General features: G+C 39.2%; 1 protein-coding gene and 1 pseudogene across 2 annotated transcripts in view; one reads left to right on the top strand and one right to left on the bottom strand.

Annotated features, from left to right (window-relative positions):
- PTCHD3 (patched domain containing 3) overlaps positions 1 to 11,835 on the top strand; it is a gene marked incomplete at both ends in the record, with an annotated part of 32,274 nt that extends 20,439 nt beyond the window's left edge. The window contains 2 exons of the mRNA XM_081110432.1: positions 7,108 to 7,253; positions 10,331 to 11,835. Of these exons, the coding sequence (XP_080966558.1) occupies positions 7,108 to 7,253; positions 10,331 to 11,835 (1,651 nt within the window). The remainder of the gene's footprint in view (positions 1 to 7,107; positions 7,254 to 10,330) is intronic.
- Positions 11,836 to 14,283: 2,448 nt separating this feature from the next.
- Positions 14,284 to 15,438, bottom strand: LOC308532751 (sodium/hydrogen exchanger 9B1-like; annotated as a pseudogene). The gene has a single exon. The product of its transcript is annotated as a sodium/hydrogen exchanger 9B1-like (transcript).
- Between the last annotated feature and the right edge of the window lie 10,578 nt (positions 15,439 to 26,016).

Here is a 26,016-nt window from a genome sequence, read left to right as displayed (position 1 = left end):
AAAGCATTCAGTTTTTCACAATTCAGTATGATGTTAGTTGTACAAGAAGTCCTCTCTATTCCTTGGTTTTGGGTTTTGGATTTTGTCAAATGCCTTTTCTACATCTACTGAGATGATCATATGGTTTTTATTTTTTGTTGTATTAGTATGGTGTATTACACTGATTTTTTTATGTTGAACTACTCTTGCATTCCTGGGATAAATCCCGCTTGGTCTATAAGGTGTATAACCCTTTAAATATGCTATTGAATTGGCCTTGCTAGAATTGTGTTGAGGTCTTTTATGTCTATATTCATAAAGATATTGCTATGTAGTTTTCTTGTGATATCTTTGGATTAAATGTTCCAATCAAAATACATATGGTAGCTAAATGTATAAGAAAACATATGCTGTGTATCAGAGACTCACTTCAAATTGAAAGACATACACAGATTGAAAGTAAAACAGTGGGAAAAGATATTTCAAGAAAATAGAAACAAAATAAAAAAAGCTTAGGTAGCAATACTTATATCAGACAAAATAGACTTTATAACAAAGACTATAAAAAGAGACAAAAAAGGACCCAGCAATTCCATTTCTGGGTCCTCAAAACACTAAATCAAAAAGCACATGTATCCATATGTTCATTGAAGCATTACTTACAATAGCCAAAATATGGAAGCAACCTCAGGGCCTATCAATAGATGAATGTATAAAGAACAAGTAGTGCATCTATACAATGGAATATGACCCAACCATCTATATATATAAAAGCCTAATATGCTAAGTGTCAGACCATTCAACTGTTCGACCAGTTGCTATAACACGCACTGACCACCAAGAGGAAGACACTCTGACCAGTAGGTTAGCTTGCTGCTGGGGTCTGGCCAATCGGGACTGGGCAAGACAGGCTGGACACACCCTGGAGTTCACCCACAGTCCCTCCCCAGCCCTAATCATGCACCAGTGGAGTCCCTCGCTCGGCCTGGCCTGCATCCTCTCACAATCCAGGACCCCTGGGGGATGTCAGAGAACTGGTTTTGGCCTGATCCTCACAGGCCAGGCTGAGAGACCCCACTGGTGCATGAATTTGTGCACTGGGCCTCTAGTAAAAAATAATGAAATCTTGACATCTGTAACAACGCGTATGGACATAGAAGATATTGCTCTGAGTGAAATAAGTCATACAGAGAAAGAAAAGACAAATGCCATATGATTTCACTTACATGTAGAATCTAAAAAAAAAAACAAAATAAACGAACAAGCAGAGCAGAATCAGACTCATAGATACAGAACATTTCGATGATTGACAGATAAGCGGGAGGTGAAGGGGGTGGGTGGAATAGGTGAATGAATTAAGAAGTATAAATTTATAGTTACAGTCTAGTCATGGGGATGTTAAGTACAGTATAGGGAATATAGTCAATAACATTGTAGTAAGTATGTATGGTGTGAGATGAGTTCTAGATTTATTTATTTTTTATTTATTTTATTGCTTAAAGTATTACAAAGGGTATTACATATGTGTCCCCTTTTTTCCCCCCGCCCTTGACAATCCCCTGGCCTCCCTACCCCCCAGTGTCTTATGTCCATTGGTTATGCTTATATGCATGCATACAAGTCCTTCAGTTGATCTCTTACCCCCCTCCCTCCTGCCTCCCAACCCTCCCCGGCCTTCCCACTGCAGTTTGACAATCTGTTTGAGGCAGCTCTGCCTCTGTATCTATTATTGTTCATAAGTTTATAATGGTCTTTATTATCCATGAATGAGTGAGATCATGTGGTATTTTTCCTTCATTGACTGGCTTATTTCACTTAGCATAATGCTCTCCAGTTCCATCCATGCCGCTGCAAATGGTAAGAGTTCCTTCTTTTTTACCGCAGCATAGTATTCCATCGTGTAGATGTACCACAGTTTTCTAATCCATTCATCTACTGATGGGCACTTAGGCTGTTTCCAGATCTTAGCTATGGTGAATTGTGCTGCTATGAACATAGGGGTGCATATATCCTTTCTGATTGGTGTTTCTGTGCCGGGGTCCAGCCCCAGCGGGTCCAGGGGTCCCCAAAGGCGTAGACGGAGTCGGCGAAGAAGGAAGGACATGGAGACAGTGTTCAGTTGATCAGCAGCCTAGCCAGGATCTCCAGCCAGGATCTCCAGCCAAGTTCTGGTTTGGATCTCCAGAGAGGTTCTGCTTAGGATCTCCAGCCAGGTTCTGTGTCCATGTTCTCTTGCTAGGTTCTCCAGCCAGGTTCTGTCCAGGTTCTCCAGCCGGGTTCTGTAGCCATGTTCCCTCGCTAGGTTCTTCAGCCAGGTTCTGTCCAGGTTCTCCAGCCAGGTTCAGTCACCAGGTTCTAGTCAGGTTCTCTTGCCAATTTCTGTAGTCAGGTTCAGTCCAGGATCTTTTGCCATGTTCTCTCCAGCGTAGTTCTTCTGTCTGTAGGTTCTGTGTGGGTTCTGTCTTCTACGTTCTGTGTTCTAAGTTCTGTCTTCTTACATCTGTATTTATACCAGTTGATTCAATCCTATCAATCTCTATTACAAAGGTTAGGGTGTTTCTTATCTCCATTCCAGGGAGTAAAGATTATGTAGCTTAAGCATGATTGTTTGTAGTTAAAGTGATTAATTACCCACCTGGCACTTAGTTGAGGGGTTTTATTCCCTCCCTAACTTCAGGGGAAAATCCCTACCTGGGGAAACAACCTTTCTCAGAGACCTTGGTTAAAACACATAGTGCCAAGAAGGTGAGCAAACATATTAAAAACAGTACGCCATATATGCCAGGTCCTTTGAAATAGCAAGGATGGACCGGCTCCCGGCAAATTCCCCCTTTTTTATTTTTTAAAAGCAGGCATTAAAAAGAAAAACCCGAAATGCTCTCTTGTATCCATTTTAAGAGTAGGATTGGCGCTTTCCGCTATTACCTGAGTCCTGATCTATCACCCCAGGGAGAGCTTGCCAATCCTGCACTTTCCCGGGGTGGAAAAGCTGCAGTGGGGTTAAGGATAAGGCTCCTTGGGCCTACCTCCTCCCATGCCTTTACATTTACCTTTCCTTCCTCAGAAAAGCATGGACATACTTCTTGTATAAAACGTTCTGTCTGACTGGGAGTAACCTTAATTCCTCTGCTAGCAAGCATATGTGTTAAAAGATCAATACAGAGTCTTATTTCTTTAGACTCAGTATGGCACATCTTCTTAATCTAAAGATCAATACAGTCTTCTTTCTTTGGACTCAGTATGGCACATCTTCTCAATCTAAGTTCTGTACTATCCACCTTCTTACCATACTTACCCTATATAGGGGGGTCTGCAGTACCCTGTGGTGGAGTCCTATCCGTCCCGAGTGTGGGGTTCTCAATGGGGGGGGGGGGGCTTACCTATGGGAATCCTGTTCCAGGGGTTCCCAAAGGTGTGGACGGAGTCGGCGAAGACTATCCACCCTCTTCCTACGGTGGAGTCCGATCCGTCCCGAGTGCGGGGCGCTTACCTAGGGGTCCCTGTTCGGGCGCCATATGTTGGGGTCAAGCCCCAGCAGGTCTAGGGGTCCCCAAAGGTGTGGACAGAGACGGCAAAGAAGGAATGACATGGAGACGGAGTTCAGTTGATCAGCAGCCTAGCCAGGATCTCCAGCGAAGTTCTGGTTAGGATCTCCAGCGAAGTTCTGGTTCGGATCTCCAGCCTGGTTCTATGGCCCTGTTCCCTCGCTAGGTTCTCCAGCCAGGTTCTGTCCAGGTTCTCCAGCCAGGTTCAGTCACCAGGTTCTAGTCAGGTTCTCTTGCCAATTTTTGTAGTCAGGTTCAGCCCAGGATCTTTTGCCATGTTCTCTCGCTAGGTTCTGTCTCTAGGTTCTGAGGCCAGTTTCTGTCCAGGATCTTTTGCCATGTTCTCTCCAGCGAAGTTCTTCTGTCTCTAGAGAACGTTCTGTGTAGGTTCTGTGCCTAGGTTCTGTCTCTCTCGTTCTGTCTTCTTACATCTGTATTTATACCAGTTGATTCCAATCCTATCAATCTCTATTTCAAAGGTTAGGGCATTTCTTATCTCCATTCCAGGGAGTAAAGATTATGTAGCTTAAGCATGATTGTTCGTAGTTAAAGTGATTAATTACACGCCTGGCACTTAGTTAAGAGGTTTTATTCCCTCCCTAACTTCAGGGGAAAATCCCTACCTGGGGAAACAACCTTTCTCAGAGACCTTGGTTAAAACACATAGTGCCAAGAAGGTGAGCAAACATATTAAGAACAGTATGCCATATATGCTAGGTCCCTTGAAACAGCAAGCATGGACCTGCTCCCGGCATTTCTGGTTTCTTGGGATATATTCCTAGAAGAGGGATCACAGGGTCAAATGGGAGTTCCATTTTTAGTTTTTTGAGGAAACTCCTATGTCTTCTATAGTGGCTGCACCAGTCTGCATTCCCACCAGAAGTGCACAAGTGTTCCTTTTCCTCCACATCCTCTCCAGCACTTGTCGTTTGTTGATTTGTTGATGATAGCCAGTCTGACAGGTGTGAGATGGTACCTCATTGTTGTTTTGATTTGCATCTCTCAGATGATTAGTGACTTTGAGCATGTTTTCATATGTCTCTTGGCTTTCTGAATGTCCTCTTTTGAAAGGTGTTTATTTAGATCCTTTGCCCATTTTTTGATTGGATTGTTTATCTTCCTTTTGTTAAGTTGTATGAGTTCCCTATAACGTTTGGAGATTAGGCCCTTCTCAGATATGACATTGGCAAATATGTTTTCCCACACAGTGGGTTTTCCTGTTGTTTTGTTGATGGTTTCTTTTGCTGTGCAGAAGCTTTTTATTTTGATGTAGTCCCATTTGTTCATTTTCTCTTTAGTTTCAAGTGTTCTAGGAGCTGTATCAGTGAAGAAATTGCTTCGGCATATGTCTGAGATTTTGTTGCCTTTGGATTCTTCTAGAATTTTTATGGTTTCCCGTCCTACATTTAAGTCCTTTATCCATTTTGAGTTTATTTTTGTGTATGGTGTAAGTTGGTGGTCTAGTTTCATTTTCTTGCATATATCTGTCCAATTTTCCCAACATCATTTATTGAATAGACTATCTTGACTCCATTGTATGTTCTTGCCTCCTTTGTCAAATATTAATTGAGCATATTGGTTCGGGCCGATTTTGGGGCTCTCTATTCTATTCCATTGATCTATATGTCTGTTCTTGTGCCAGTAACAGGCAGTTTTGAGAACAGTGGCTTTGTAATACAGCTTGATATCTGGTATTGAGATCCCACCTACTTTGTTCTTTTTCAGGATCACTGCAGCTATTTGGGGTCTTTTTTTATTCCAGATGAATTTTGGGAGAGTTCATTCTAGGTCTGTGAAGTATGCCGTTGGTATTTTAATGGGAAGTGCGTTGAATTTATAGATTGCTTTGGGTAGTATGGACATTTTAATGATGTTGATTCTACCAATCCATGAACACGGTATGTTCTTCTATCTGTTTATGTCTTCCTCTATCTCTTTTTTCAGCGTCCTGTAGTTTTCTGAGTAGAGGTCTTTTACCTCTTTAGTTAAGTTTATTCCTAGGTAGCTTAATTTTTTTGGTGCGATGGTAAATGGGATTGTTTTTTTAGTCTCTCTTTCTGAAAGTTCACTATTGGTGTATAGAAATGCCTCAGATTTCTTGGGGTTAATTTTGAGTTCTAGATTTAATGGGTGATCACTTTGTAAGTTATATAAATGTCTAATCATTTGGGTTCTACACCTAAAAATGAATATATTGTACGTCAAATATAATTTTAAAAGTTTTTAAATATAATAAAAAATAAAATACAGCCATGTTGTAGAATGTTTTTTAATATAAGAAATTTCAGCTATTTTAATGTGGTATTGCCAGAAGAAGGTCTTTAGTCATGTTCTTTCTGTTTTGGAATCAGTGGCTCTATTTCTATAGATCAGTGGTTCTCAACCTTCATAATGCCGTGACCCTTTAATACAGTTCCTCATGTTATGATGACCCCCAATTTCATTGTTACAAATTGAATATAATTAAAGCATAGTGATTAATCACAAAAACAACATGTAATTATATATGTGTTTTCCGATGGTCTTAGGCGACCCCTGTGAAAGGGTGTTTTGACCCCCAAAGGGGTCGTGACAAACAGGTTGAGGACCACTGCTATAGATGACATTTCTAGTTTTCAAACGTAAGTTCTCTCTTCTACTAAACATATCTAGAGGCAGGTATCAGTCATTTGTTTTGAAGCAGTTAACAACCAAGTAAAATATAAAACCAGAGATTGTTGTCAATATATTAAAATATGCTGTTGTGGTTGTTGGAGAGGTAAAGTATTGAATCCATACTTTAAAATGCTGTGTATATCTCCCCATTTATGTTTGTCCAACAACAAAAAAACAAACATTGGTTGTGTGATTCAAAAAAAATTTTTTTTGCATTTAGTAGCAACTTTTCTACAGCCCACTTCACCAATAGATGACAATCATGAAAATATTTTAGAAGGAGGCTTTGCATAATCTTTGTTAACCACAGTATATATTGACCTAGCTTTGAAATGCAGGAGTATTTAAGACCTGATACAGGTGAGGCTTGCCCTCCACTTCTATTGTATTCTATCCACATCCCTTTGAAAAACAGAGTGAAATGAACCACCTGCAGTGTTTTGGTGTAACTTTATGGTTCTAAAATGCCAGCCAGTAGATGAGTGCTTATCTAACTATATAAGAATCACCCAGGGACCCTGGTCAGGTAGTTCAGTTGGTTAAGCATTGTCCCAGTACGCCAAAGTTGCAGGTTCCATCCCTAGTCTGGGCACATACAAAATATACCAATGACTGCATAAGTAGGTAGAATAACAAATCCATCTCTCTCGCGCGCGCGCGCCCTCCCTCCCTCCTTTCCTCTCTCCTGCTACAATCAATAAATAAAAATCACCCAGGAAAGTTTGATAAAAGTAAAGATTCCCAACTTTTCTGCTTCCTTTTTTTTCCCCCTTGCATAGTGCCAGGAACTTAAATGTCTCCAGCAGACAGGTTTAGGAATTATTGCCCAAGAGGTTTCTAAATACATGTCTAAGTCAAGACTGTTATGAATTGATGGAATTTTAGTACCATCACGAATTCCATGATTTTTTTCCCTCCAAATTTGCAGGTGTGACTGTGTACGAAACAAAATGTTTGTTGCAGTTTTTGGAGTGATTTCTACTGCCTTTGCAGTGTTGAGCGGCTTTGGCCTGATGTTGTTCATTGGGGTGCCATTTGTGACCATAATTAAAAATGCACCATTTCTTGTTCTAGGTGAGTAAAACAAAATGTGAGACTACACACTGAGTATTTGGGGCTATAGAATACCTAAGAAAGGAGCTTATTTTATATTAAGCAAAATAATTATGTTTAAGTTGCTCTACAGATCCAAAATAAGGTGCCAGAAACAAGAAAATAACATTGAATTATGTATTTTTAGAGTTGAAAAAGCAAGCACCCCAAATGGAAGTACAAGGAACATGAACAGGCTGTACACACACATACACACCAAAAATTGAAAATATAAGAAAAAAAATATTTGATTTCTCCATTAATCAAGGGATTCAAATTGAACCAAGAGTGAGATACCTCGTTTTCTTATTAGATTAATAAAAATTAGTAAGATTGAAGTTTTGGGTAAAATTGTGTACAAATGAGCACGCATATTTTGCTGGGGAAAATTTTAAATTGGGACACACTTTCTTTTAGTGCAACTTTGCAACAAATAAAAAATACTTAAAAATTTAAAGAGGGCCCTGCCAGTGTGGCTCAGTTGTTGAGCATCAACCTGTGAACCAGGAGGTCATGGTTCGATTCCCAGTCAGGGCACATGCCTGGGTTACAGGCTCAATCCCCAGTAGGAGTCATGTAGGAGGCAGCTGATCAATGATTCTCTCTCATCATTGATATTTCTATGTCTTTCTCCTCCCTTGCTCTCTGAAATCAATAAAAATATATTTTAATAAATATTTTAGAAGAAATACCTTTGATCTATCAATTACACTGCTAGGAATTTGTCCTATTAATTGAACAATTGCTCGAAAAGTAGAACATGTTCATTTTGGTGTGATTTAGAATAGGAAAATATTGAAAACAACCTAATCCCATATCAAGATGGGATTGGTCAATTCAAATATAGTATATTAAAATTTTTAAATCATTTTCAGTCTTTAAAAAGAAGTAGACACATTAAATGAAAAATGAAATATTTCATTTAATGAAATATTAAATGAAAAAATACTGGTTATGAAATGAAATTTTAAAATAGAGTGGTACATTTGTATAGAGCAAATTCTGAATGGATAAACATCAAAATGTTAGCAGGAATTATCACAAGGATGGAATTACAGTCACTTAAATTTTTTGTTTGTATTTCTCTGTAATTTCAGAATTTATTTTAGAGTAAGCATGAGAAAACAAAGGTGTTTATATTTTGGAAAACAAGCAACTTGAAAGAAATAATATTTGGTTTCCTGGGGGAGATAGTGGATTAGCTATACACCAGAATTCAGCTTATTTATTCTAGCTCTTAAGTGCATACCTTCTTCCTATACACCCACATTTAATCTCTCAATCTTCCCCACAGCCATAAATAAGTAAAGTGTATATAAGTGACTTAATATAAACCATTTTTTGTATAGTCTGTGTGTACATAGGAGTGTTTGTGTGTGAGTGTGTTTGTGATTGCAGCAAATCAAAAACTGTATATGGACAATTTCTTAACAGTGTCCTATAAATAATAAAACTAGTTTGTTAGTTTTTGTCTTTTATATTTTTTTTTATTGATTTCAGAGAGGAAGGGAGAATGAGATAGAAACATCAATAATGAGAGAGAATCATTGATTGGCTGCCTCCTGCACACTCCCCATGGGGGATCAGGCCCATAGTCCAGGCAAGTGCCCTGACCCGGAATCAAACTGTGACCTCCTGTTTCAGAGGTCGACGCTCAACCACTGAGCCATGGTGGCTGGGCAAAAACTAGATTTTAGATATCTAATAAATATCAATGAGTTCATTCTTGGTTATTTTAATGTAGGTACTTCTACCTCGATTATACCCATAGAACATCTGAATTAGAGGCAGACTTGCAATCTCCATTGCAATCCATAGAGATGATCCCCCCAAATTTAAATTAAGATCAGCATTTTACTTCCAAGTACTGACTGTATCATTGCTCTAGTAGAAAGCGTGAGGAAGTAAAATGTATCTGCAGCATGCTCATGCTTTCTTTCTAACCCCCTTTCTTCTTTATAGTCCTCCTTTCCCAGTCTTTAATGACAATTTCAAAGTCTCCTTTATTTCAAACCAATCATGAAATGTCAATGTAGAAAAGAACTAATCACCTAGTAGGCGTTAATATGTAAAGGGTCCTTGATATTTATTTTGGGACATAATTCTGATATCAAGAATCCTTTCATTTTAATGAGAGAAGACTTTAAACTGGGCAAGTGAAGTTTGAATGATAGCATTCTGTCTATCAAAAACAGACCAGCAGGAAAACTCTGTGTGTGTGTGTGTGTGTGTGTGTGTGTGTGTGTGTGTGTGTCTATAAACTATGTGGTGCCTCTCAAATGATACCACATTGATAGCTAGATGCTTACTGTAGAACAGGTAAATCCAACTTATATTTTAAGCAACAGAATTATTGCTCATTGTGTTTGTGCATTAGTATGAAACGACTTATGAGAGAAAATGGTTTCTCAAGTAATCTAGCAAAATCAAAGATGCATTGCTAACCCTGCTTCCACTAACAACCAGTCAACCAGGTTTCCTGACTCATCATTGAAACTCCTTAAATGAAGATTAGGAGTAGAATATATTGTGCTATGTCCAAAGAATAGGAATATGTACAAAGCACAGAGTTATTTCAGAAGAAGGAGTGATGAATTCTGTTGTGGATTCAGAGGCAATGAGAGAAAGTAGCATCAAAGCACAGATTGGGCAAGGTAAATAAGACCTGAAAGAAATGGAAAAATAAGATGGTTTGAATTGATCTATTTGAATTTTTAAAATAAGTTTTCATTGACTTCAGAGAGAGAGGAAAGGAGAAGGGGGGGAGATTATATATATATATATATATATATATATATATATATATATATAGAGAGAGAGAGAGAGAGAGAGAGAGAGAGAGAGAGAGAGATGTTAGAGCACATTGATCCATCACCTCCTGCACACCTCCTACTGGGGATCAGCCTGTAACCTAGGCATTTGCCCTGACAGGGAATCGAACCAGTGACCTGTAGGTGCACGGGATTACACTCAACCAACTAAGCCACATGGGCCAGGGTGATCTGTTTAATTTTTTAATAGAAATTAATATTTATGAAGATTGTTTCTTTTATTAACAGGTGTTGGGGTCGATGACATGTTTATTATGATTTCCGGCTGGCAGAAGACCAAACTCGTGAATAGTATAAGACATCGTTTGTCCAGGACCTATTTAAAAGTGGCAGTGTCCATTACAATCACCACTGTCACTAACATCCTGGCCTTCTATACAGGAATTATGACCTCCTTCAGATCTATACAGTACTTTTGCATCTATACAGGAACAACCCTGTTCTTTTGTTATTTGTATACCATCACCTGTTTTGGAGCAGTTATGGCCCTGGATGGTAAAAGAGAAGTAGCCTGTCTACGTTGGTTAAAAAAGCCAGATATGGCTGACAAGAAATGTTCTTCATTAAAAAGATGCTGCTGTCTCCCATTTGACTCTCTCCCAGATGAACTAGAAGCTGATATCCATCCAATGAATTTGTTCTTTAGAGACTATTTTGGTCCTTTTCTCACACGCACTAAGACCAAGTTTTTTGTAGTGCTTCTGTACATATCGTACCTCATAGGTAGTATATATGGATGTTTCCAAGTGCAGGAAGGTTTAGACCTTCGAAATTTGGCAAGTGACGATTCCTACATTACACCATATTTTGATGTAGAGGAAGAACATTTTCCACGTTACGGTCCCAAGGTTATGGTTATTGTTACTGAAACTCTTGACTACTGGGATAAAGATGCTAGGCAAAAATTGGAAAAATGTCTGGCAGATTATGAAAAAAATGGCTATGTAGATAAAGCTCTTACAGAGTTTTGGTTACGAGAATATGTGCAATATATGAAAGATAAAAAGCAAGATATAAATGATAAGAATACTTTTATGAAGAGTATTTCCAGTTTTTTGGTGGATTTTCCACATTTTAAGTATGATGTTAATATTTCATCATCACATGAAATCATTTCTTCCCGTGCCTTCATTCAAACCATGCATATTTCTACTTCAACCAATAAGAAGAAGATGTTAATCCAGTTCCGAGACTTGGCCAAAAATTGTGAAATTCCCCTAATGGTGTATAACCCAGCATTCATATATTTTGACCAGTATACTGCAATAATAGAAAACACTATTCGAAATGTCATTGTGGCATCAGCAGCTATGTTTGTTGTTTCCTTATTGTTAATTCCTCACCCACTGTGCTCCTTGTGGGTAACTTTTGCTATTGGTTCTGTTATTGTAGGAGTAACGGGTTTCATGGCATTCTGGAAGGTCAATCTTGATTCCATATCCATGATTAATCTTGTCATTTGTATAGGCTTTTCTTTTGATTTTTCTGCACACATTTCCTATGCATTTGTTTCCAGTTCTCAGCCCTCAGTAAATCTAAAAACAATTGAGGCATTGTATATGCTAGGCTACCCTGTATTACAAAGTGCAATTTCAACAATAATAGGGGTGTCTGTCTTATCTGCAGCCAAAGCATACATCTTCAGGACATTTTTTAAGATTATGTTTCTTGTTATGGTATTTGGGACTGCTCATGGTCTAATTTTCATTCCAGTATTCTTAACCTTTATTTGAAGGTTTGTTTGAATATCCACTAGCAAATCAAAGACCAATTATAGAATTTCTGATTGCCCCAACTCAATCTGATAAAAATGCACTAGTAACAAAAGTCAACAAACTAAAAACAAAGACACATTTCCTTGAATTGAAAATCCCATTTTAATATGTTATTTAAAATATCCTGAGAAAAATTCATTAGTCTTTCATTAAAATATCTTTACTAAATTAGAAATTGTTGTCATTTTTATTATAATCTATGCACAATGAAGTATAAAGTATAAATTTCCAGGTTTTTTTTTCCATTCATCATTACAAGTCCATGCTTGGAATGCAAGTATTTTATATATTGTATCATAAAAGGAATTTTTTTTTTAATCCTCACCCGAGGATATTTTTTCCGTTGACTTTTAGAGAGAGTGAAGGGTGGGGGAGAGACAGAGAGAGAGAAATACTGATGTGAAAGAGACACATCGATTGGTTGCCTCCCACATGTGCCCTGACTAGGACCAGGGATTGAGCCTGCAACCTAGGTATGTGCCCTTGATTGGAATGGAACCCGGGACCCCTCAGTCCACAGGCTGACATTCTATCCACTGAGCCAAACCAGCTGGGGCAATATTATTTTTATTGTACTTCCTATATGTATCATTATGTAAAAGTTTAATTTACTTATTCTCCAAGTCTGGGCTATTCTATGTGTTTTCTTAATGGTATTATAATGAACTGAAGTTTTTAAAGTTTTGAAATCCAATTTATCTTATGTTTTTGGTTAGTGTTTTCAGTGTCCTCTCTAAGAAATGTTTGTTTATTCCAAGATTAGAAAATATTCATCTGTCCAGCGTAGGTAAAGGTGGTGCTCCACCTCCCCCCACAACCACATCAAAATTACAACTACACTCCACAACAACCATCATTCAGAATCTCCTGAAATCAAGCTGAATGGAAGTCCTACAACTATGAAATTAAAGAAGAAGCCACATCAAAAATGGTAGGAGGGGCAGAGACGTGGAAGGGCTGGTCCCACTCCCACACGTGGTAGGTAATAACCTTGAGAGATATCTTGGCTGTGAAGGTCCCCCATGAGGGTAAAGCTCCCCCCTCCCCCAGCTCACGTTTCAGTGCCACAGGGTTTCAGTGCCAGGAACAGAAGTCCCATAACTTGTGGCTGTAAAAACCAGCATGGACTGAAGCTGAGGGAGACTGCTGGAATCCCAGGCAGTTCCTCTTAAAGGGTCCACATATGGACTTACTTGGACTCAATCCCTCTGAGCTCCAGCTCAAAGGCAGCAGCTTAAAAGGCATGAGAGACATATGGAAAGGAAGTGAATTGTTTGGCATTAGGGTGAAAGCTAGAGGGGCAGCCTTCTCCCAGACAGGAGTGCTTGTAGAGGCTATTTTTTCTGAGCCCTTGACCCTCAGAGCCAGCAGATGGGTGCCATGTCTGAGACTCTATTAATATGGCTCATACTGTTCGCAACCCGTCCCCCCCCCCCCCCCGTTATTTTGAGACCCTGCCCCACCCAACTTTCAGGCCCACCCAAGCTATTTCCAGTGGCTTTATCATAGGAATACCCTGTCCTGGCTCAGGCTTCAGATTTTTCTAAAATCTCTCAGACAAGTAGCATCTGGCCTCAGCAAACCCCATACCTCTCATTAAGTGGTCCCAGGCCTGGCACTAGCAGCATCCAACCTTGGTTCACAGCTTGGCCTTGCCTGGGTACCTCTAAGCCCAGCACAAGAAGTAGCCATCCACAGACCACTTTGTAACTTATGCCTGGTGGCCCCAGGCAGAACACAGCGACTGATGTTGGCCTGCACCTTCTGGGAGGCCCCAGAGCCAGTACAACCAGTGGAAAACTTCAGACCATGTTGAAGCACCATCATTCAACCACCTCTGATACATTCAAGGGGTGGACTCAGTGGTGACCAGAGCCCTACTGCTTTGTGTGGCGGGCCCCTGCACAGCCGATCTTCCAAGATGGTCACAGGTAGGTGGTCAGTGATCAAAGCCAGTCCTTGATGGGCCAAGAGCAATCAAGACTCAATTACAATAGAAGGGGATACAGCCCACATGAGGGGCATACCTCAAATTCCCAGCTGGGGTGATCAGGGAGGCTATTCCACTGGACCCTAAAGGACATCTACTACATTAGGCCATGCTGCTAAGCGTAGGAGATGTAGCAGCTCTACCTCATACATAGAAACAAAAAAAAAGCAGAGAGGCAGCCAAAATGAACAATAAATATTTTCTTAAAATTAAAACCAGCGCCACAACCGGTTTGGCTCAGTGGATAGAGTGTCAGCCTGCGGACTGAAGGGTCCCAGGTTCGATTCCGGTCAAGGGCATGTACCTTGGTTGCGGGCACATCCCCAGTGGGAGGTGTGCAGGAGGCAGCTGGTCGGTGTTTCTCTCTCATGGATGTTTCTAACTCTCTATCCCTCTCCCTTCCTCTCTGTAAAAAATCAATAAAAATATATTTTAAAAAAATTAAAACCAGCAAAAGACATCAAGAAAACTGTAAAAGAAATTTGAACCAATAATGCCAAATTCATACTAGCAATAGAAATACCAATAACATCTGATTTAAGAGCTGCAATAGATACTTCCAATCCAACCAAACCAAAAAGAAGGGGTTGAAAAATATCCTATGCAAATGCAATAATTTTTTGGACTCCAATCTTATCTTTGGTCATTCCTCCAATGAAAGTCAACATTAGTGTGCATAATCCTCCAGCTCCGCGTGTACTGATGCTATTGCTGACTAAGATGGCAGAAACACACAAACCCAAAATAAGGCATGCTCTCTTCATTGGAAGATTTGTCTGGTCTTCACTTGGAAAATATCAAAGAAAAATTCCCAAAAATGTTCCTAGTAGCACACCAATAATTACATTCTGAAAAGAAGTTAGGAGATTATGAAGTTTGCCACCCGTGGAGAAGATATGCTCATGAATGTACTAAATCCAGCGATAGCGATGATGTCATCCACACTAGCAGCCATTAGTAAGGTTGGAATGCCTTTCTCAATGCCATATCCTTCTTCTTGCAAATGGAGGGGATAACAACATCAGGAGAGACACCTACCACAAAACCTAAAAGAAATCCCCATTCCCAGGGAAAATTCATAAGGAAGTGGAAAATAGCAGTCGAACATGCCTCCATGAGGCATGGACCCATAGACAATCTTAAACAAACTCTCTTCAAACACTTCAAAGCCTGTGGATCGAGTCCAAGTCCAGCTTTTATTAGGAAAGGGTAAGGGCAGTATTTCTTAAAGTTGAAGACCACTTGTTACTAATATGGATGCACTCACTGATATATGGAGCACTCCTAATGGTAAAACCAGCCAATAACATCCCAAGAAGAGATGAAAGTGGAGGCACTGAAGGTATTCTAATGACTTCCAAAAGTTTGCCCCCAATTAGGGAACAAAAAAAGACAATGAATAGTTCGAATAAATTTTCATCAGGGTAATGGTTAGGGCTTGAGATTGACCAGATTGCAAACCATAGAATAAAACTTAAAACATTTGTAATACAGTTATTCAATCGTCCTTGTAGAGGACAAGTACTTTTTGTCACCTGTGGTTTTGTTTCCTCTGTTTCTGAGAAGACCATTTCCTTATTTTCTTCGTCTTCTCCAGTATTATCATCTTTGAGGATCTATAACTCCTTTAGATCTATAACTCTCCACCCTGGCGCCCAGCAACCACCGCACACTCCGCGTGAGGCCGGAAGGTAAAATACTCGCTGAAAGGTTACTTTAAATGGATTAAATACTCCTATCAAATTACATATGATAAATGCATTTATAAGAAAACAAGATTCTTACATATACGCTGTTTACAATAGACTCACTTCAGATTAAAAAACATACACTGACTGAAAGTAAAGGGATAGAAAAAGATATGAAAATGGAAACGGGGATAGCAATACTTATACTAGAAAAAATAGACTTTGAAATAAAGGCTATAATAAGAGACAAAGAATGACCCAGCAATTCCACTTTTGGGTGTTTTTCTAATAAAACCCAAAACACTAATTCAAAAAGACATAAGCATCCATATGTTCACTGCAATATTATTTACAATAACCAAGATATGGAAGCAACTTTAGTGTCCATCTATAGATGAATAAAGAAGTGGTGAATATATACAATGGAATATGACTTAGCCATAAAAAAAGAATGAAATCTTGCATTTGCAATAACATGGACCTGGAGGGTACTATGTTAAGTGAAATAAATCATACAGAAGACAAATACCATATGATTTCTTTTGTATGCTGAATCTAAAAAAAAAAAAAAAAAACACACAAAACAACAAATGAGCAAACAAAGCAGAAACAAACTCATAAATTCAGAGGACATTTTGATAGTTTGCCAGATAAGAGGGATGTTAAGAGGATGGGTGAAAAGGAGGAAAGGATTAAGGAGTACAAATTGGTAGTTACAAAACAGTCATGGGGATGTAAAGTATAGCATAGAGAATACAGTCTATAATACTGTTGATAACTATGTATGGTATCAGCAGGTACTAAGTTTATTGGGGTGATAACTATGTTATAGAAATGTCTAATCACTGCATTGTACATCTGAAACTACAATATTATTGTATGTTAACTATAATTGAAAAACAAAAATTATTTTTTTTAAAAGTCTGTTGGAGGATAGTAAATTCTGTTTGTGTCTGTTTTAAACAGTTCCCTTCCTGATGGTCTGCCCTATGATTTTCAGACTTGCCTAGCCAATTCTGACAATTGTATAAACCAACTCTTTGCAATAAAGCTCTTAATGTATATTTCCTAGTGATTTCGTTTCTCTAGTTGAGGCATGACTGATATATATGTATATCTCAGTATAACTTATATATGTATATATTTCTGTAACTTACTTTTTTTCCCATCAGTGTGTCTTAGAGATGGCATTATATTTATCTGCTGAATAATATAATATGGATATACTATGTTTCATATAATTGTCCTGCTATTAGTGAATATTTTAGGGTTTTTTATATTAATTCAAATTTAAATTAGATTAGATTTATTTTTACTTGCTACTTTAAAAATTTGCTTTATTGACTTCCTGCATCCAGCATTGCAATAATAAAATCTAATATCAGATTCTTTTTCCTTGGCAGATATTTTCTTCTCTGAAAACTTTTATGATATTATCCTTCTTTAATAATTTATAATAACACTAGAGGCCCAGTGCATGAAATTCTGCACAGGGGAAGGGGGCCTGCAACCTCTCTCAAACCTGTTCACATGCCTTCCTGATCACCCCTAAAAGCTCACCTGCCTGCCTAATCACCCCTAACCACTTTGCCTACCTACCTCATTGCTCCTAACTGCTCACCTGCCTGCCTGATCATATCTAACTGCTTGCCTGTCTGCCTGATTGCCTCTAACCGCCTCTACCTCGGCCTCTGCCGCAGTGTCTTCATCTGGAAGGACATCCGGAATGATGTCTGAAAGGTCTTCGGCTGTCCAATCTAATTAGCATATTATTCTTTTATTATTATAGATATCTATGGTTGTTTTTCATATTGCTCAATTTTCAGTAATCTTTTAAATCTGAAGAATTGGGTTTTTTTTATGTTTTTGAAAAATTCTCCTATCATTACTTTTGTTTGTTTTTTTCAGCCCTGCCTCTCTCTTTTTTCTCCTTGGAACTCCATTTCATGGATGCAAGACTTTCTGGGACTTTCTCTCTAGCCTTAACTTTTATTTCATTTTCCAACCCATGTAGTCTATTGCACTGCATTTAGGGTAAGTTAGTCAGTGTGATTTCCAGCTTATTAACATACTCTTCAATTGTGTCCATTCTATCATTCAGCCCACATATTGAGTTTTATTTTAATAGTAGTATTTTTTATTTCTAAGATCTAAAATTGCTTTGTTGTAATTGCTGTTCTTTTTTATTTGTTGTATCATTGAGAATATTAATTTCATTTTTATTAAAGCCTCCTTTTATTTGCTCCATTAAGCATTTTTTCTCAGGTTTTAGGTTCTGTTGATGACTTTAGTACACCTGTTTTGTGATACTGGATTTCCTCACATATTTGGCAATTCTTGGTTTGGGTCCTGTATTGGAGGTTACTCTCCAAAGTTGGGGACTGGGAGCAAGATGTGTTACTGGTTGACGTCCTTTGCAAAGGGCACTGCCCTGTCTCTCCAGCTTACCTGTCCAACCTCACTTTTACAACCTGGAGCAAAGGTCTCTGCTGTCCTCTATTGGACAAATCGGGGAGAGGATCTTTGGGGAAGGAGGAGGGTCAGTTCACCTAGTATCCATCGTTTCAGAGCATTCAATTTTCACAGCATCTCTTTTCTGTGTTATTTCTGCTATGGCTTTTTCCTCAGCCAGTTCTATCTGCTTTCTGTCTCTTAAGGGCTTTATTAGAAGTATTTGTTCATCAATGATATCCTCTCTTGCTTTCCAGCACAATTATACATTTTAATATTTTCCCTGTCATTTTATTTTGAATAATAGGGGAGGTGGAAAAGTGTGATCTTTATTTTATTTTATTTATTTTATTTCTGCACTGAATTATCATTAACTATTTTAGAGGTTTTAAATGGATTAGCTAATAACATTGGAGAAAAACACATTTATTTTAAATAATATAATTTGAAAATTAAAATAGTTGACCTGATAAATAATCTGGAAATTTTATAGTACCTTTTTGTTCATAGTATTATAGTTATAGAACCTATTCCATTTTTTGAATCAAACCTAACAGAATGTAATTCAATTTGCTGAAACTTAAAAAGGAAGGGATACCTGATGTCTTGTAATTATGGACAATGTAATTAAAGGAAGCTTTAAAGAAATGATTAAAATTTGTGGGATCAGAGACTAAAAGAAAAGTTAAGGAGGAATAATGTGTGTATTTATGAGTATGTGTTTACACACTTTTATTAGGATGCCAATTAAAGAGATACAATTTCTGGAGGGGTGAATAAGAAAACAGAATCACCATCAGAGAGAATGGAGTGTAAAATTTCAAAGCATTTATTGATAAATGAAATCGAGTTTGTGATTGTGAGAAGGGCAAATGTATTTCTGTTGTGATTTCTGTTCATAATAAAATGTGTATTCCAAGACTGTGCATACCTATTGGGCTTAAATTATTTATTTGAGAGTAATACCTGTATATTTTCGAATTTTTAAATATATTTTTATTGATTTCAGAGAGGAAGGTAGAGGGAGAGAGAGAGAGAAACATGAATGACGAGAGAGAATCATCGATTGGCTGCCTCTGGCACGCCCCCTACTGGAGACTAAGCCCGCAACCCAGACATGTGCCCTTGACTAGAATCAAACCTGGGCCCCTTCAGACCACAGGCTGATGCTCTATCCACTAAGCCAAACAGGCTATTCTAGAATTTTTAGAATATATGGATTGAAGAAAGCACAAAATAAAAATTGCATATAATTCCTCCACCAAGAGATCACCCACTTATTAACATTTAAATTATTTTTATTTAAATTTGTTAGGGTGACATTGGTTAATAAGATAATACAGGTTTCAAGTGCACAATTATGTAATACACTAGAGGCCCAGTGCACAAAATTCATGCGGGGGCAGGGAAAGGTGTGTGTGTCCCTCAGCCCAGCCTGAACCCTCTCCAATCTGGGACCCCTTGAGAGATATCAACTGCCGGTTTAGTGGGATCAGGCCTAAGCGGGCACTCGGACATCCCTCTCACAATCCAGGACTGCTGGCTCCCAACTGCTCGCCTGCCTGATTGCCTGATTGCCCCTAACCGCTTCTGCCTGCCAGCCCCCTAACCACTCCCCTGCCAGCCTGATTGACGCCTAACTGCTCCCCTGCTGGCCCGATTGCCCCTAACTGTCCTCCCCTGCAGGCCTAGTCTCCCCCAACTGCCCTCCCCTGCAGGCCCAATTGCCCCCAACTGCCCTCTCCTGCTGGCCTGACTGCCCACAACTGCCCTCCCCTGCTGGCCATCTTGTGGTGGCCATCTTGTGTGTTGGAGTGATGGCCAATTTGCATATTACCTCTTTATTATATAGGATCATTGTATGTAATTACATTGTATGTTCACCACTGAAAGTCAAATCTATTTCCATCACCATATATGTGACCCCCTTTTACCATTTACTACCTCCTCCCAAACCTTCTTCATTCGTAACCATAATACTGTTTTCTGTGCCTATACGTTTTTGTTTATTTTGCTTGTTCATTTGTTGCTTTGTTTTATTTCCCACATATGAGTGAAATCATATGGTTCTTGACTTCCTCCATCTGAATTATTTTGTTTAGCATGGTATTCTCAAGTTCCATTCATATTGTCTCAAATGGCAGGATTTCACGGTGTCCAAAAATATATGCACACTTTAAATAATTATTAATCCCAATGGGTTAAATCTTAAAAGAAAAAAACATCCATTGAGCTATCAGCTGTTAAACTGTATATACATTTTTTGGGACACCCTCTTTGTACCACATTATTCAACCATCTATCAAAAGACACTTTAGTTGTTTCCATGTCATGGACACTGTGAATAATGCTACATTGAACACAGGAATACATATATATTTACAAATTAATGCTTTAACAATTTTTAGGTAGCTCTAGCAGGTTTGGCTCAGCAGATAGGGCATCGACCTGTGGACTAAAGGGTTCCAGGTTAAATTCTGGTCAAGAGCACATGCCCAGGTTGCAGGCTCAATCCCCAGTGGGGAGCATGCAGGAGGCAGCCAATCAATGATTCTCTCTCTTCATTGATGTTTCTATTTCCCTCTCCCTCTTACTTCCTCTCTGAAATTAATAAAAATATATTTTTAAAAATTTTTAGGTAGGAGAAACTAAGATGGCGGCATAGATAAACACCGGGAAATAGTCGCCTCCCACAACAATTGAGAAATATCCCAAAGGACAGAGCAAACATCGTCCAGAACAACAGGAAGGCTGGCTGAGTGTAATTTCTACAACTAGAAGAAAAGAAAAGCACGCTGAGAGCCAGAGGAGCTCCGGAGGCTGAGTGCAGAGGTACGGCGGCGGCTCGCGCGCGTGGAAAGGGGGTGGCACCTGAGGACGCGGCTGTCTTTTTGAATCACAAGCTCCTGACTGCTCTGAACTCCGGTTCTGGGAAGTCTCTGGGGACCCAGGACTCATACGGGGAGAGGCTGCTCTGTCAGGCGGCAGCGGGCGATCTTGAGGGCGGATTTCCCTCAGAGGTGCTTGCAGCCGTTACCGGGACACTGAGACACGCGACTCTGGGCGCAGAGAATCAGCCATAGCTTCTTTCTCCACCCTTTTGACTCCCTGAGACCCCGCCCCACCCAGGCTGCGGCAGAGGCTTTTGCATGTGAATGTACCTAACTACAGCCCAGCCAAGCAGACCCGGAACTTCCAAGAGAAGGCCCAAGGCCCTGCAGCAGCTTGCATTGCTTCACAGCTGAGCCTCTTCGTGGCGGCTCCGGCTGTGTGGCCTCAGGCAGGGGCTGAGTTAGCACCTCCTTAGATCCAGGAGCCACTGTACCCAGTGGTCAGAGGGGGACCATTCTCCCACTTCAGACACAGCTGATTCCCACAGCCAATTGGCCTGGAGGTCAATTCCTCCCAGTGATCCTACAACAACCAAGGCACCAAGAGTGCACCAAGAGTGTCCACCCCAGGTAACTGGGGAGGTTGAGCCACTGGGCCCTACAGGACACCTGGCGCGCAGGGCCACTCTATCAACACAGGGAAGCAGCCAAAATGCGGAGACAAAGAAACAGGTCACAATTGGCAGAAACGGAGGAGGACAGACGACTGGATATAGAGTTCAAGGCCACGTTTATAAGGTTTGTCAAGAATTTTATGGAAACCGCCGATAAATTTAATGAATCCCTCAAGGAGTATAGTGAGACCATGGAGGACATGAAAAAGGAACAACTAGAAATTAAGCATACACTGACTGAAATAAAGAATAATTTACAGAGATCCAACAGCAGACAAGAGGATCCCAAGAATCAAGTCAAAGATTTGAAATACAAAGAAACAAAAAATACCCAACCGAAAAAGAAAAAAGAAAAGAGATTCAAAAAATATGAAGATAGTGTAAGGAACCTCTGGGACAACTTCAAGCGTACCAACATCAGAATTATAGGGGTACCAGAAGGAGAGAGAGGGCAAGATATTGAAAACCTTTTTGAAGAAATAATGACAGAAAACTTCCCCCACCTGGTGAAAGAAATGGACTTACAAGTCCAGGAAGCGCAGAGAACCCCAAACAAAAGGAATCCAAAGAGGACCACACCAAGACACATCATAATTAAAATGCCAAGAGCAAAAGATAGAGAATCTTAAAAGCAGCAAGAGAAAGACAGTCAGTTACCTACAAGGGAGTACCCATACGACTGTCAGCTGATTTCTCAACAGAAACCATGCAGGCCAGAAGAGAGTGGCAAGAAATATTCAAAGAGATGAATAGCAAGAACCTGCAACCAAGATTACTTTATCCAGCAAAGCTATCATTCAGAATGGAAGGTCAGATAAAGAGCTTCACGGATAAGAAAAAGCTAAAGGAGTTCATCACCACCAAACCAGCATTATATGAAATGCTGAAAGGTATTCTTTAAGAAGAGGAAGAAGAAAAAGGAACTCTTACCATTTGCCACAGCATGGATGGAACTGCAGAGCGGATAAATACCACAAGATCTCACTTATTTGTGGAATATAATGAACAACATAAACTGATGAACAAGGACTGATCCAGAGACGGAGAGGCTTTGATTGGACTGTCGGGCCTTGGAGGGAAGGTAGGGGAGGGTGGGGGCAAGGGGGAAGGATCAACCAAAGGACTTATATGCAAGCATATAGGCCTAACCAATGGACACGGACAACGGGGGGGTGAGGGGATGAGCGGGGGGGGGGGGGGGTAGAGGGTACACATATGTAATATCTTAATCAATAAAAAAATATTAAAAAAAAAATTTTTAGGTAGATATCCACAAGAGGGATTGCTGGGTACTAATTTTTGAGGAAACTCCATACTGTTTTCCGTAGTGGCTATAGCGCTTTACATTCCCAGGAGCAGCAAATGAAGGTTCCTCCTTCTCCGCAACCTCTCCAGCATTTGTTATTATTTGTCTTGTTGATAATAGACATTCTAACAGGTGTGAAGTGGCATCTCATTGTAGTTTTGATTTGTATTTCTGTAATAGCTAGTAAAGTTTAGCTTCTTTTCATATATCTTTTGGCCATTTGTATGTGTCTGTTCATGTCCTCTGCCCATTTTTTAATGGGATTGTTTGTTTATGTTGTTGTTGAGTTGTATGAGTTCTTTATATATTTGGGGTATTAACCCTTGTCAAAACTGTTATTTGCAAATATATTTTCCCATTCCATTTGCTGCATTTTTGTTTTGCTGCCAGTTTCATTTGCTGTGCAGAAGGCTTTTAGCTTGAGATAGTCCTATTCATTAATTTAGCCTTTACTTACCTTGACTTTGAGGTTAAATTTATAAAATCCTCTCTAAGACCAAAGTCCATAAGTTTAGTACCTATGCTTTCTTCTATGTAATTTATTGTTTCAGGTCTTATAGTTAGATCCATTTTTACTTAGTTTTTGTGTATGGTTACAAATGGCAGTCTAGTTTCATATTTTTGCATATGGCTTTCCAATTTCCCCTCTTTATTTAAGAAGCCTTTTTTTTTTCCATTGTATGTACTTGGCTTCTCTGTTGAAAATCATTTTCTCACATACTTGTGGGTTCATTTCTCTTCCATTAGTCTGAGTCTGATTTTCTGCCAATGCCATGCTGTTTTGATGATTGTTGCATTGTAGTATAATTTGAAGTTAAGGAGTGTAATACTTCCAACTTTGTTCTTTTTTATCAGAATTCCTTTGGCTATTCAGAGTCTTTTGTAGTTCCATACAAATATAATCTTCTTTGTTCTATTTCTTCTTTAAAATGCCACTGAGATTGTAATTGCATTAAATCTGTATGTTGCTTTCAATAATATGTCCATTTTAACTATGTTGATTTTTCCAATCCATGAACATAGAGTATCTTTCCATATTTTTGTGTCTTTTTCACTTTCTTTTAATAATTTCTTGAAGTTCTCAGTACAGGTCCTTCACATTTTTTGTTGCTTTTATTCCCAAGTATTTTATTCTTTTTGTTGCAATTTCAAAAGGAATTGTTTTGTTTTTTCATTTCCTTCCCTGAAATTTCATTGTTAGTATAGAGGAACACCATAGATTTTTGTACATTGATTTTGTATATTACAACTTTGCTGTATTTATTATTTCTAATTTTTTTGTGTGTGGAGTCTTTAGGGTTTTTTATATAAAGAATCATGTCAACTGAAAAAAATGACAGTTTTATTTCTTCATTCCCAATTTGGATGCTTTTTTTTTTTTTTTTATCTTGCCTGGTTTCTCTGGTTGGGACTTTTAGTACTATGTTGAATATCAGTGGTGAGAATGAATATTCTTTTTTTTTTTAATCTTTATTGTTCAGATTATTACAGATGTCCCTCTTTTTCCCCCCCATAGCTCCCCGCCACCCGGTTCCCACCCCACCCAGGCCCTCGCCATCCCACTGTTCATGTCCATAGGTACAGCATATATGCATATAAGATCTTTGTTCCATCTCTCCCCATACTCCCCTCTTCCCTTTCCCCCCAAGAATTGTGAGACCACTCCATTTCCATGCCCTGATTCTATTACATTCACCAGTTTATTCTGTTCATCATATTTTTTATTCATTTGATTTTTAGATTCACTTGATATGTATTTGTTGTCACTTTGTTGTTCATAATTGTTATCTTCATCTTTTTCTTCTTCTTCCTCTTCTTAAAGAATACCTTTCAGCATTTCATATAATCCTGCTTTGGTGGTGATGAACTCCTTTAGCTTTCTCTTGTCTGTGAAGCTCTTCATCTGACCTTCAATTCTAAGTGATATCTTTGCTAGGTAGAGTAATCTTGGTTGTAGGTTCTTGCTATTCATCACTTTGAATATTTCTTGCCACTCCCTTCTGGCTTGCATAGTTTCTGTTGAGAAATCAGCTGACAGTCGTATAGGTACTCCCTTGTAGGTAATTACCTGTTTTTCTCTTGCTGCTTTTAAGATGATCTCTTTGTCTTTTGTCTTTGGCATTTTAATTTTGATGTGTCTTGGTGTGGTCCTCTTTGGGTTCTTCTTGTTTGGGACTCTTTCTGCTTCCTGGACTTGTAAGTCTATTTCTTTCTCCAGGTAAGGGAAGTTTTCTGTCATTATTTCTTCAAATAGGGTTTCAATATCTTGTTCTCCCCTCTTCTGGCACCCATAATTTGTATGTTGATACACTTGAAGTTTTCCCAAAGGCTACTTACACTATCTTCATATTTTTGGATTCTTTTTTCTTTTTGCTCTTCCGGTTGAGTGTTTTCTGCTTCTTTGTATTTCAAATCTTTGACTTGATTCTTGGGATCCTCTACTCTACTGTTGAATCTCTGTGTATTGTTCTTTATTTCAGTCAGTGTATGCTTAATTTCTGACTGATCCTTTTCCATTTTTTTGGCATTCTCACTAAGTTCCTTGAAGGTCTCACTAAGTCCCTTGAAGGTCTCACTAAGTTCCTCAAAGGTCTCACTAAGTTTCTCAGGGGTTTCTAGAAGATTCTTAAATAACCTTAACTCTATATCCAGTAGTTTGCTTTCTTCCATTTCTTTCATTTGTGACACATTTCTTTGTCTCTGCATTTGGCTGTTTCCGTGTTTGTTTACCTCCAGGGCAATTAGCTGTGAGGACCAGCCATGTCTACAGTGGAAGAGCTGCTGTGCAGGAGAAACCCATATGGGGCAGGACTTGCTTCAGTGGGGCTTCGGTGCTCACTGACTCTGCCCCTCTAGTGTGTTGCTTATGGATGTGATGAGTTGTAATCTGGTATGGTCTCACACTGACACTGGTACACTGGCTCTTGGGTCTCCAGGGAAGTGCAAAGTTGTTTCAATGTATTGGGTAGCTACTAAGTCTCCTTGAGTTGATATAGTAACCTTCTTTAGTAGGTGTCCTATAGGGCCCAGGGGCTTAGGCTCCCCAATCACCTGAGGTGGACACCCTTGGTGCACTCTTTTGTGGGCTGTGTGCACAGTTTTGTTGTAATTGAGCCTTGATTGCTGTTGGTGTCACTGGGAGGAATTGACCTCCAGGGCCAATTGGCTGTGGGGACCAGTTACGAGTATAGTGGGAGAG

This window comes from Myotis nattereri (genome assembly GCF_964212035.1).
Source record: "Myotis nattereri genome assembly, chromosome: 1".
Classification (NCBI taxonomy): domain Eukaryota; kingdom Metazoa; phylum Chordata; class Mammalia; order Chiroptera; family Vespertilionidae; genus Myotis; species Myotis nattereri.
The sequence above is the reverse complement of the archived record's forward strand: the minus strand, read 5'-3'. Positions and strand labels throughout refer to the sequence as shown.